This window comes from Microtus oregoni, unplaced genomic scaffold (assembly GCF_018167655.1).
Source record: "Microtus oregoni isolate MIOR12 unplaced genomic scaffold, Mior012 000037F_ref0000500, whole genome shotgun sequence".
In the NCBI taxonomy this organism is placed as follows: Eukaryota; Metazoa; Chordata; class Mammalia; order Rodentia; family Cricetidae; genus Microtus; species Microtus oregoni.
The window spans coordinates 13,623,286-13,637,370 of record NW_024543096.1 but is presented as its reverse complement, the minus strand read 5'-3'; the positions used below and the strand labels follow the sequence as shown (position 1 = coordinate 13,637,370).

At 44.5% G+C, this 14,085-nt stretch overlaps 1 protein-coding gene across 1 annotated transcript in view; it reads right to left on the bottom strand.

Moving 5' to 3' along the window:
* The window catches only part of Upp2 (uridine phosphorylase 2), a 39,338-nt gene extending 37,957 nt beyond the window's left edge, over positions 1–1,381 (bottom strand). The window contains exon 1 of the mRNA XM_041631619.1: positions 1,133–1,381. Within this exon, the coding sequence (XP_041487553.1) occupies positions 1,133–1,194 (62 nt within the window). The 5' untranslated portion in view covers positions 1,195–1,381. The remainder of the gene's footprint in view (positions 1–1,132) is intronic.
* Positions 1,382–14,085: the final 12,704 nt, after the last annotated feature.

The window sequence follows — 14,085 nt, the reverse complement described above, 5'->3', positions numbered from 1 at the left end:
TGCTTTTTCTAAAATCACTAGCTACTGCTAAATAGGCTCACACATACTGTTTCCTCCTCAAAACTTCTTTTCAAACCTATTTTCACTCTTTTCCCAACTCATGCTCTAAATATTGGTCACAAAGACAAGTACTAGCTGGCTGGGAGGTTTTCCATTTTCCTTTGCGCTCTCTCTCTCTCTCTCTCTCTCTCTCTCTCTCTCTCTCTCTCTCTCTGGCTTCCCTGAAGGAATAAAGGTGGCAGGAGGGGTCTTTTTAAGCCTGGGAATGGAGCACTCTCTGTATGCTGACATCACAAGACATTTCCCACAATTCTCGGCAAATCAGAGGGAACTTACAAAAGTTCCTTAAGCCTCATGAAGACTAATGCTCTATTATGTTCTGTTAACCTGAGGCAGAAATTAGAGTTCAATTTGCAGGCAGCTTGGGCAGATTTATGCCCACCTTTGAGATGAATAACATCCATGATATTTCAGAAGTTGATTCTCTGTGGAGTCTGTCCATCACAAAGCATATGAAATTACCCCCTGACACACTCAACACTGTCAAAATGCCGTCGGCACTGTAGGGCCCTTTCATTATGTCTCAGGTACAGCTTATGGTCCTGGAATTAAATGCTAAATTCACTGCACAGTGAATCCCTGCCTGTACTTTGAGTTCGTCTGCTCCTGTGGGTGGGTTAAACTTCTCCAGGTTTTTGTATGTTTTGACCTACTTTCTTTTTTATGTATTATTGCTATGTGTATTATTTATTATTTTTTATAAAGCTGTGTGGGGGTAGACAAGCCAGGAGGCACATGTGGAGGTCAGAGGACAACTTTTTGGAGTCATTTCCCTTCTTCCACCTTCACGTGGGTTCCAGGGAGTGAACTCAGGTGACCAGGCTAGCTCAGCAAGCACCTTTATCCACGAAGCCATCCCCACCAGCCTCTGCTCTACATTCTTACAGGAACCAATGGGCCAACTCATCCAAGAAGAAAAATTTGCAGAGCTCTCATGAGGCTTGCTATTATATAGGACACGATTCCAATTATTTAATGCCCAACATGGAAAGATGTACATCCTCTCTGCATTTAAAATCAAATCCCAGGGACGCTCATCTGATGGAAACAAGAAAGGATCAAAATTACTCACCCCTCATATGTATTCTTGTCAGGTCTCGTGGATCTATCAGAAGCAGGTAAAATGGAAGCCATACTCTGCGGTGCACAGATATCAGGAAAAAGCAATATGAGGGCCTGCTGTTAAATTGCAGATCTAATCACAGCAACACAGCTCCAAGTTAGACCACCACTTTCCCTGCAAACTTAGGTTTCCTCTGAAGTTTCCTTCTGAAATCTTCCCTTAGCATTTCAAACTTCTCTGTCAGTTCCAAAACACCATCCCTAGAGGGCCTTTTATATGACACCCTAGCTCTCAGAGCATCGTTCCCTGAGAAGATAGGTTCCTCTGGAAGGTGTGGCATCCTTCTCTTTCACCAGGTTGGTTAATTCGTTAACTTTGATCACTGCACCTTTCCCTGGCTTCTGACCTCGGGTCCCAGCATAGGCCTGGCCTGACACACCAACTTATTTGCTTTGAAACACCTGTATATGAGCGCAAGCCAGCTTTCGGCTTCTGTGCCAACCTCATCAAAACCATGTCCAGTAAATGTGAGGACTTTCAGTTCTCAAATATTTCGTCTTCCCATCCTTTTCCACTACTTGCCAATTTGTTTTTGTTCCATGTAATTATTCGTTAGGAAAACATCCAAAGTCAGGACCTCAGAGAGCCTCTTGGTCGGAACTTTGTCCTCTGAGTCCATACGAAGGTCTGATGATTAAACACAGCTGCTTTCCTGGGCCTCTTCATTTATCTCTAATGTCCACTAAACCATATCTCTGGATGTCAATGTAGCCAGAATAAAGAATTATAGCTTAACATTTTCAGAAAAGATAGTTTTAAAGAAGTCTATTAATTGGTAGCCTGCTATGTTTGTGAAAACCTGTAATTCCAACTCTTAGGAGTCTATACAGGAGAACTGCCAGGAGCTGGAGGGCAACCTGGTCTAGAGAGTTCCACAATATATATGCTTATAAAGCAATCCCTGCTTGATAAAGAAAGAAGGAATGAGAACAATGAAGGAAAGAGGGGAGGGAGGGAAGGAGAAAGGGAGGGAGGAAGAGAAGGAAGGAAGGCAGGAAGGAAGGAAAGAAGAAAAGAAAAAAGGAAGGAAGGAAGGAAGGAAGGAAGGAGAAATAGGGAAGAGAAACTATGAATCCTCTATGTTTGCTGGTGCATCTCATTCAGGACTGCGGAAATCTGCTTCCTCATGACCCTTTCTTTCGCGGTTCCCATGGGAATCTGCTGACATTATGTATGGAGCAGAGCGTCAGGAACATTAGTATCATGGGTTTTAAACAAATCAGAACAAAACATTCACAAGTGCCAAATAGAAGCTATGTGGCATTTCCCGGTGCGTGTAATTTCTCTTTAAGAATGTACATTTACAGCCAAGAAGCCGATACCCTGGAACTTAACTTGAGGTGTAAGTTACCCTACTTTCTGCTGAAAACCATTTTATTTAAATCCTCAAATCCTTTTTTTGTGTGTGTGTGGAAGGTTGGGGGGGAGGTTCTTGTAGACACCCAACAAAGTTTTCAGGATGGGAAGGCAAACGCATATTGGGGAATAACCAAGGAAACCCAAGCCCTAGTTTGGCCACTGCCCACCAGGCATTTATAATTTTACCCAAATTATCCAAGAACCACTATGAAAGTTATCTCAGCAAAGGCATGCTAGCTATGAGACAAAATAACCCTGGACAGGGGTGTTGCCTTGGGACTTGGGACCTTGGCTCCTTCCTGGGGCTTATAATTATTTGTACATCTCAAACCTCTTGGCACTGCCAGCGAGTCTACCAGCTGCTCTTTCCCAACGCTCACTGCCAGCATTGAGACGCCAATGCCCACGGACTCTCACCCTGCCCAGCCTTTCATTTTAGATAAGCCCTATCTCTCCATTTATCTTTAGGCGATAGGAAGACCACCAAAGTGCAGCTGGCATTTACCACCGTTTCTGACAGGTGAACGTGTTAGCTAATTAGGCCTTAGGTCATTCGTTACCTCTGTGAGCAAATTAGGCAAATTAACGTGTCCGTCTCCGGCGCAGATCCTGTCAGCCAGTGACCCTGGTCACTAATAATGTCAGCTAGAACGAGCTAAAATTTATGTCGTCCATTATAACAATTCTCTCCTGCCCCTGGTCATTGAGACCAGGGATCATCATGTAAGGGAAGTTTAGAATCTTTGAGAAACCGGAAGTTATTCTCTCCTGCTTTCATATTCTGGTAGTGGGGCTGTTAACCTGAAGGCCTGTCCGTCTAACATGAATGGGGGGGGGTTGTTTATGGAAAACATGCAAAAGGTCAACTTGAGCTCAGCCCCTTGGGTTTTGCAAACAGAGGCTGTGTTCCAGCAAAGCCCTATGACCCCACACAGCATGGCTCAGGAAGGTCCTGCATCAGCTCCAACAAAGTCCCGCTCTGTGGTGTCTGAGCTGCAATGAACACCTCTTCCGACCTTCTTCCACAGCGCTATCCCTCCACTGGATAGCCTCCATCCTAGACTGTCTTCTCCCAGGCTCAGTTCTGCCTCTGGACCCCCCGACGTTCAGTCGGCTGACTTGAGGTGTCTCCTCAGTGACTGCAGCTTCCACTGAGTCCAGGAGACTTCACATGTGGAGTTAAAGTCCCACCTAACCACTCCTAAGGCAGTGTCCTGTCACCCGGAAGAGGAGTTTGATTTTCAAACTCTGGTAACAATGTTAGTGCTATAAGGTTTTTATGTCTCAGTATTTGAAACAAAACAGCTTTAGTGGCCTTTCTCTTTCTTTCTTTCTTTCTTTCTTTTTTTTTTTTGAGCTCTAGTATTTTAAAACTCAAACACCAAAGCAAGATTTCACTATGATAGACTTCAGTATCCACACCTAATTTTATGGCTGTCTTAACCCCTTTAGTAAAGTGCTATGAGTCACTACTGGCAGGCTGCTTCTCCTCAAGCCATCCAGCCTGGTTGTAAACGCAGGTGGATAACAGAAAGTCACTGCATCCTTGAAACAGCATCCCTGACGGGCATGCAGAAGCTTGTATGCTTGCCCTCATAATGGTGATGTGCAGGGATCCAATCCGGCTTTCCTTCTTCGGGACAGGTGGCTAAGGGCAGGCATGGGGCAGCAATGGGAACGTCCCCTTTTAAACCGCATTCCCCTACTGGCCTGTGAATGGGAGAGGAGCTCTAAAGTGTCTTCATCTATCCACTCTGGGCAACACAGTTTGTTTACATTTTCCCCTCCCATTCAGGAGTAATGCCTTTATCTGTAGCATTTCCTGGGCATCTTGGGCACGGTATGTGCTCAGTTAGTATTACTGAATGCAATATATGAACAGAGAAGACAGGCGCTCCCACCGTCCTTGAGCTGCTCTTCCTTCCGTCAAAGCACACGTGGTAACTGTATCTGCCGCAGCTCCTTGAGTCAAGCAGTATTGCTTTGGAGAACTTTTGATCTTCCTTTCCGACTCCTTCCACGGTTCTCCTGTGCATTGTAGATGCAGCGCAGCCGAATGGTATGGCATTATGTTGCTTTAACAACACCAGAAATCCCATCAGCAGGGCTACATGGTTTTCGTGCCCCAGTATTTGCAACAGAACTGCACTGGTGACCTTTTTTAAAAAATCAAACTTCAAAACTTAAATGCCAAAACAAGGTTTCAGTAATTATAATACACTTGCAATAGTCACACTTAATGAAAGGCATCCTAACTCCTTTAATAATGTTTTTTATCTGTGCTGTTTGCAGAAGCTCGAAAGATCTCTTATCTTCTATTACTCTTTAGTCTTCCTTACTATTTCCCATCCCCCACCGGGAGTCAGAGCAATGACTTTCAACTTCCTGCTCACTTTCCTTAAGAGAAATGCTAGTATATCTGGCTGCCTTCCTTCCTTCTGACACTACTCCACTATTAATGTCACGTCAGGTGACAACAGGTGAGTGGTGTGGGTAGGAAAGAGTTTCCTTGATTTCTTGGCAATGACGAAGAGGGCTCTTTCACCATTCTTTGCTTGTTTTGTCAGGTGGCAAGTCAAAGGCTGCTTGTGGTTCTTTGTGAGGAGCCTGGGACTACTTGGATGTAGTCTGTGGGTTCTGAGACACAGCTAAGCTGTCTAACCTTAGCACAGTGGTTCTCAGCCTTCCTAATGCTGCAACACTTGACCCCCCAACCATAAATTTCTTTGTAGCACTTCATAATTATAATTTTGCTACTGCTATGAATTGTAATATAAATATCTTATATGCAGGATATCTGATATGTGACCCCTGTAAAGGGTCATTCAACCTCCCAAAGGGGATCTCAAGCCATGGGTTGAGAACCACTACCTTAGTGGCCCGTGGTACTTTTCCTGAAATTGCTGGCTACGGTTTGAGCACAGTAGAGAGCTTCCCCTTGCCTTGAAGCCCCTCCAGAGCCAGGGGGAAGGATCAGGCCCCTCCTCCAGGATTCCCAGACTGAGGTATGCCTCCTTGGATGTAAAGCTATTCTCTCTTCCTTGGCCTTCATCCCCTAGAGTGAAGAGTAACTCCTGTGCTTCTCCTATTTGCTCTCTCTCAAACTAGAAAGTCAGCTCCCCCTTAACTTTTTTGCCGGCTGCTGTGAGTCTCCCCTCTCATACGCTGAATTCCAGTTTCAAATCCACCAGACCTAGGTTTGGATGTGTTGATAGGAGCACAACAATGTTTAAAATCCTTATCTTTTCTCATACTGCCCCACTAGAGGCTCAAATGTCCCACTCAAAGAACCCCAATTCTCTCCTGTAATTCTAGGAGATAGAAAGAATTAGGGGCAGACAAAGGAGTTCTGCTGTGGTTTGAGCTGAAAATGTCTTCAACAGACTTATGTTTTGAATGTACATTTTTAGCAGGATCTGGTAACAGGGAGAGGGGCTTCACTGGAGAGGGGCTTCACTGGAGAGGGGTTCACTAGAGAAGGGTTCACTGGAGAGGGGCTTCACTGGAGAGGGGTTCACTAGAGAAAGGTTCACTGGAGAGGGGCTTCACTGGAGAGGGGCTTCACTGGAGAGGGGCTTCACTGGAGAGGGGCTTCACTGGAGAGGGGTTCACTAGAGAAGGGTTCACTGGAGAGAGGCTTCACTGGAGAGGGGTTCACTAGAGAAGGGTTCACTGGAGAGGGGCTTCACTGGAGAGGGGCTTCACTGGAGAGGGGCTTCATTGGAGAGGGGCTTCACTGGAGAGGGCTTTACTGGAGAGGGGTTCACTAGAGAGGGGTTCACTGGAGAGGGGCTTCACTGGAGAGGGGTTCACTAGAGAAGGGTTCACTGGAGAGGGGCTTCACTGGAGAGGGGCTTCACTAGAGAGGGGCTTCACTGGAGAGGGACTTCATTGGAGAGGGGCTTTATTGGTGGAACTAAACCCAACTCAAACTCTAATATCTGCCACAGTCTCTGGTTTGTGGTGATATAAACTGGCCTCTAATACAAATTATGAATGCTAAGCTGTGGGCTGTGCTGCTCCACAATGGCTTCCAGGGACATAGACTCAAACTCTCTGAAACTGCAAGCCAAAGTGAATCTCTCTCCTCTACAGTGTGTGTGCACTATTATAGTCACAGCCACACAAGGGCATTAATCCAGCCATGCACACAGAAAGAAAGAAAAGTTCTCAGTGATGTTCAAATTGAATCACATCCATTATAGTTACTGTCAGGTGACGAATTACACATCTGGTTATTGATGCACTTTCTCTATCAGTCAGCTCCCAAAAACCACACAGAGACTTGTTAATTATAAATGCTTGGCCAATAGCTTAGACTTGTTACTAACTAGCTTTTACAACTTAAATTAACCCATATTTCTTATCTACGCTCTACCACATGGCATATTCATCTCCTGCTTCCTTTGCATCTGGCTGGTGACTCCCCCCTTCTTCCAAGTTTGTCTCTCTGGCCTAACCACTTACTGCATAGCTATTGGCCAATCATCTCTTTATTAAACCAATGAGAGTAATACATATTTATAGTGTGTCAGGAGAGCACAGACACAAGAGAGACAAATATAGGAATCGGGGACCAAAGAAGTGGTTTTTATTGTTGTGAGTAAGCCTGACCATGTGACCAAGTGATTCTTAGACCGTTAGAACTAACTTATGAGAATTTGAAGTTTGGAGATGCAAACTAGAATGCTATAAACAAAGACTAATGGGCAGTGACTGGAGCTCAGAATATCAGAACGCCAGCCAAGAGATGTGCGCAGCAAGGACCAGCTTCAAGAGATTTCAGATGCAAACGATTCTACTGGGAAGTGGACCAGTGGACATTTGCATTCCGTTCTGGGCACTATTTATCTATACCTTGTCCATGATCTAATATTGTGAGAAGACTGAACTCAAAAATCAATACTTTGGTTAAGGTGATCTCAAGGCAGCCCAGAGTTCAGTCTATGACCTGGGTATTTGTGGCTGCTTTTAAGTAAACTTACAGTGAAACTTTGAAACTTTTGAAATTTGAAATTTGTATTATTTAAATCACTGCTTGGCCCATTAGCTCTAGTTTCTTATTGGCTAACTCTTACATCTTAATTTAACCCAATTCTATTTATCTGTGTATCACCACGAGGTCATGGCCTACCAGCAAAGTATCAGCACATCCATCTTCCACAGTGGATCCATGCACGAGGTCATGGCCTACCAGCAAAGTATCAGCACATCCATCTTCCACAGTGGATCCATGATGTCCTCTGACTCCTCCCTTCTTCCTCCCAGAATTCCGTTTAGTTCCTCCCCAGCTCTGTTCCCCTATAGCTCTGCAGTTCCTTCATTAACCAATCAAAGCAACACATAGACAGAAGGACCCTTCCACACCAAACATGCATTACGCACATTTAAGGAAGCGGCAAGACTACTCTTCAGGGACTGCGTGACAGCATAAAACTGTTGGTCATTTCAAAAATTTTTTCCTTTAATGAGAACATGCCCCAGGGCACCCTTGGCAAAACTTGTGCATGGCCAAGTGTCCCTAGATTCAGTCACCTAGGCACTCAGTGACCCACTACAGCCATGGTTCAAAGAGGTTCTGCTTTTATTCCACCTAACAGCGACGTGGTGTGGGCCACATGGGATGGGTTTTCTTTTAGACATTCGGTATTGAGAACTGCTTGGCTGTGCAGGCTTGCACCAAGATCTTTAATGGTAGTCTAATCCAGAAAAGGACCACAGGCTGGATTCCCAGCAGGAAGAGCCCAGCAGGGTGCTGCTGCATTGAGATGTGAGGGTGAAGCCCGGTTGCCCTGGAGACTCCAGGAAGTTGGAGGTGCCAGGAGGGTAGAACATCTGCTAAGGAGCACTCCGGAAACTGAGTGGAGCCGGTCCATCAGACAGGCCGTGTGGACTGCAAGCAGCTAGGCCACAGGGCCGTTCAAGCCTACTGGAGTTCACAGCACATCAGCACACTCCCACGATCATAGTCAGGAAAGCTCCGGGATTTAATGATCCCCTTTAAGGTTTTGGTCTTGTGTTGCTGTTCCCCTGTTCCTTTATTTTAGAACAGGAATGTTTCCTCCACATCATTGTGTATTGGAAAAATACGTTTTACCTCTTTTTATTTGACACAAGCTCACAGATAACAGAGTTTACCTTGAGACTCAGAGGAGAATTTAAATTGGACATTTGAACAGTGTTGAGACTGTTAAAATTGTGGGGACTCTTAAACCTGTGCTTAAGCGATTTTTAAAATTATTATTATTATTACTAAATGTATTCATTTATTTTACAGCACGACTGCAGTTTCCCTCCCTCCTCTCCCCCCACTCCCTCCCCTCAACATCCTCCTTTCCCTCCCCCCATCCACTCTTCTTCTGCCTCCATTCAGAAAGGGGCAGGCCATCCATGGGTGTTAAAGCATGGCAAATCAAGTTGAAATAGGACAAAGCTCCTCCCACTGTACTAAGGGCTGGACAAAGCAGCCCAGTATGAGGAATAGGTTCCTGGAAGCCAGCCAAAGCATTAGGGACAGGCCCTGCTTCCATCACTAGGTGTCCCACAAGTAGACAGAGCTACATAACTATCACACATGTGTAGGGGGCTGAGGTAGGTACCACGCAGGCTCCCTAGCTGTCAATCCAGAGTCTGTGAGTTCCCATGACCCCAAGTTAGTTGTTTCTGAGGGTTCCCTTGGGATGACCTTGACCCCCCACACACACTCATACAATCCTTATTCCCTGTCTTCAACAAGATTCTCTGAGCTCGCTCAGTGCTTAGCTGTGGATCTCTGCATCTGTTCCCATCAGTCCCTGGTTGAAGGCTCTCTGAGGACAGTGGGTAGTTACCATCTGATTACAGGAGATGGCCAGTTCAGGCTTCTTACCCACTATTGCTAGCAGTCTTAGTCACCCTTTATATTATAGGATCACTATGAATGAGTCTTTGAAGACTAGAAAAGGGATATTTTGCTTTAAATCTAAAATTTTCTTCGCAGGCTCATTTTTTAAATTATTTAACTAATTTTTTTAATGCACGAATGCTCTGTCTACATGTACTCCTGCATGCCAGAAGAGGATATTAGGTATTATTATAGATGGTTGTGAGTCACCATGTGGTTGCTGGGAATTAAACTCAGGACCTCTGGCAGAGCAGTCAGTGCTCTTAACCATTGAACCATCTCACTACCCTGATGTGGGATGGCCTTCTGTGTATTTGTTTCTTTTATCAGTTGATGAATAAAGCTGTTTCGGACAATGGCTTAGCAGAGCAAAACCAGGTGGAAAATTTGAACAGAGATATATAGAGAGAGTAGGCAGAGTCAAGGAGACGCCATGTAGCTGCTGAAAGAGACAGACGCTGGACCTTACCAGTAATCCACAGCCTTGTGCAGATACACAGATTAATAGATGTAAGAGTTAATTTAAGATATAAGAGTTAGTTAATAAGAAGCCTGAGCTAATAGGCTAAGCAGTGTTGTGACTGATAATAGTTTCTGTGTGATTATTCAGGTCTGGACAGCTGGATCCAGACAAACATACAGACTCCAGCTGTACCACCCCACCTCCCACACAAGCTCACGTTTTAAGTGCTTGGTCTCTAACTGGTGCTGCTTTGTCTTGGTGGGGTGGGGGGATATGGAATTTGCAGGTGGGGAGGCCTAGCTGGCAGAAGCAAATCACTTAGGATGGACCTTTAAAGGTAACATTGCCTGGCCACAATTCCTGCTTTGCTTTCTACTTCCCTGACCGTCTTGAGCTACCTGGGCAAAGTACTCTCACCATCACAGAGCTGATGCCTTTGCTTTTCCTACCTTTGCTTTTCCTACCGTCATTTATGGAAACTGTGAGCAGAATAGCACTTTCTTTCTTAAGTTGTTTATATCAGACATTAGGGCCAGAGTAGTGAAAAATACAATCAATTATGCTTAGAGCCAAGAAGGGAGAGGGAAAGCTTCTTCTTCTAGCAGCACCCTGACGAACATAGTGTAATTTACAACTACCCTGCTCCTTTGGTGGCTTTCCCTACTAGGAATATGAGTACAGAGTGTGGCCAAACTTGAAACACTCTGTGCTCAGGGCTGGAGAGATAGCTTAGCAGTTAAGAGTACTTGTGTTCGAAGAAGACCCAGATTCAGTTCCCAGCACCCACACAGTCGCTCACAACCTTTTGCAATTCCAGTTCCAGAGGATCCGACGCCCCCTGGTGGCCTCTGTGAGCACTGCCCTCCATTCAGGCAAACGCTCAAGCATAGAATATTAAAAATAAGTTTTTTTTTAATTCTTATGCTCTGATGGATCAAACACAGTAGCACTGAAAACCAGCAGGCGACTGAAAATGCTGGCTTTCAGAATATGCTGGGGTTTTTGCGTTTAGAATTGTTCTCTTCTCACGTTCCGAGAAAGGAAGCACGAGGGACAGGGCATGAAAGATTAACAGTAAAGTTAATCTTCCTGAAACAAGCAGGGTATTTGAAATCAATAGCAATAGGGAATCAGATTTTGAAGCTTTTTACTAAGCTCAAAATAACCACTTTCAAAATTAATAAGCACATTCCATCCAGAATGGAAATCTGAAGGCCGAGGGAGGGTATCTGAGTCAGATTCCCCGGGGCTGGGCTGGGGCGTGGGCCGGGGCGTGGGCAGTTACCCCACCACATCTTTCTTAATCCAAGTAATGGCCCTGCAGAATGACTGTTATCATTTCTATAGCTTTCAGATAGGAAGTTGAAGCTCAGAGGTGTTGAATGAGGAGATGGACTAATACGCACTCACAAGAAACCCCGACCCCTTAACCAGTGACACCATACAGTACAATCTGTAGAGAACAGGAAGCCAAAGACACTGCAAAAACAGGAATTGATTTACTCAGAGTCTTCAAGGTGACGTAGAATCTGAATTTTGGGTTAATCTTTGTAACATTTTTTTTCCTGGAAGTCACAAGAATTTATTCAACTCATATATAGAAAAAGAAGCCATGGCTAGGCATGGTGGATACGTGTTCTTCACGCACTGCCAAAGCAAACCATCCCGTTAAAAGGAAGGCCCGGGAGGAAAGCTGACGTCAAAATCAACTTATTGCCAGACCTTCGATTTAAAATTCAGGCACCTGGTGTTTTAGCTCGTGTCAGGAGCACACTTCCCTAAGATTTTATGTCAAAAGCCAGGCCTGGTTCAATACACCACCTGCCGCACGTTCTGTTCTCTGCGGGACGCTGAAAGGTGAGTGGAAGACACACAACCCAAGGCTGTTTCTGTGACCTCGCCAGCTGGCTGGCTGTCCTCACCTTCCCAGTGACCTGAGCCCATGTTTGTTTTCAGCAACGCACGCAGGAACAGCACTGTCCTGGGCAGTCAGCCTTGGACTGGAAAGGAACCGGTGAGCCCATAAGGCTGGTAACTGAACTCAGTAAGGAGAGGGGACGAATTTTATAAGGATGAAAGTCAGTTGTAACCACAAACACATCCGGGGCTTCTGCCCAGTGCAGCTAACACTGTGGGGTTATGACGTTCAGAAGGTGGTCAATTTTAATTTGGGTTTGAGAACAGCGTGTTTTATGGAATTCCCTCATCACTACTGAGTGCAACACATTGGTTAAACATTAATTTTTTTTCCTATGGAGAGAGCACTTCGTTACACAATTACACAACCGTGGCTGACCTCCCTCCGCCTTAGCTACGTCACAACCTTTCCCAGCTGGCTCGTTAGCCCTTCACCTTGGCTTGCATTTTATTTTCTGTTCTTCCAATAACTATTGCTGGTTCTCTTATTGTGTGTTCCCACACTGAAAACGTTCAGCTATAAAAGATTTAAAACACAAAGAAATATATATTTAATATCGTTGCCTGGGTAGTTAACACACAAATTATATATCATTAACAGGCTGCCATAGGTGATGAAAGGTTCACTTTTAAAAGGAAAGATTTTATCGCAGCCCTCACCGCATTCCCTACTCAAGATGAACTTTACGTATTTCCTGAAAAGACCCCTGTGTCCTGGGGGGGAAGTGGGTAGACACCCTTATGAGAGGAGACGGAAAATGACTTGTCAGTATTTACTTATGAGCTTATGAGACGGCTGAAGCTATTATGTACACATTATATATTAGCGGTAACATTTCAGACAACACTACAGAGACTTCTATATGCTATACATGCTATGCAGTGTTTATATCATACTACAGACTGAGGACCTTTTATCCCAAAGACTAGAGAGCAGAAATATTTCAGAATTTGAGCTTCTTTCCATATTTTTAAGTCTTTATATATGAATAATGAGGTATCTTGGGTATTGGACCCAAGGACAAGCACAAATTTGACTGGTGTTTCATATACATCTAGTCTGAATACCCCTTCAGGCAACATTTTTAGTAATTTACGCATGAAACAAAACATACTTACGCGGAACCACCAGAGGTCAGAGACGCAACTCAGCATCCGTGGATGAACATGTCAACGGTCACAAGGTTATGACTTTGGAATGTCTCAGACTTAGTATGTTTGAGTTAGAGATGAATGTATGTGTGTGCATATGCGAATGTACATGGGTATGAATGTGCTTACACGTGTGTTCTATTATTTGCTCGTTGTGCTGCATTGACGTTTTCTGTTGTAATACAAAGCGGCAGGCTGTGTCCCGCCACCCGGCTAGCTTTACCCGAAATAATTACACGGAAACTGTATTCTTTTAAACACTGCCTGACCCATTAGTTTTAGTTTCTTATTGGCTAGCTTTTACATATTGATCTAACCCATTTCTATTAATCTGTGTAGCCCACGAGCTGGCTTACCAGGAATGATCTTAACCTGCGTCTGTCTGGAGTGGGAGAATCATGGCGACTCCCTGACTCAGCTTCTTTCTCCCAGCATTCCGTTCTGTTTACTCCGCCTACCTAAGGGTTGGCCTATCAAATGGGTCTAGACAGTTTCTTTATTAATAAGAAATCACTCCCACATCATTTCCCCTTTTTCTGTTTAAACAAAAAAGAAAGGCTTTAACTTTAACATAGTAAAATTACATATAGCGAAACAGTTATCAAGCAAGAATTACAGTTACAATATTTATATCTATTTTATCTTTTATCATAACTAAGGAAAACTATAACTATCTATTCATTCTTCAACTCCATCAAAGACTCCAGAAGGATATAATACTACCTAAGTAAACAAGAAATAAGAAAACTCTAGAAATGACAGAGACATCTTGCTGCCTGGACAGTCACCCAAAGTTCTTTTGTACTGTTGGGGCATCCATCTTCAGCCTTCAGGCCCATAGTATCCAGCAGACATTTCCATGAAGCAGGAAATTCCAAAGACAGTTTAGTCACTATCTGCTGTGTCCTGCAGAATGTCTTGCAGACTCTTTCATGAGTCATGAACCCCAAAAGACCGTCTCACCTTTAGGCAAGTTCAGCAGTCCTCTCTCTGCGGGTTCTCTGTGTCCATTTTATGCAACAGTCCAGGCAAGAGCAGTTTCTTGCCCAAATGGCTATCCAACTCCATAAGGATCCTCTTCGATGCCCATCTTCCTCTCGAAGTAGATTGGTGCTGCCAGGAGCAGAT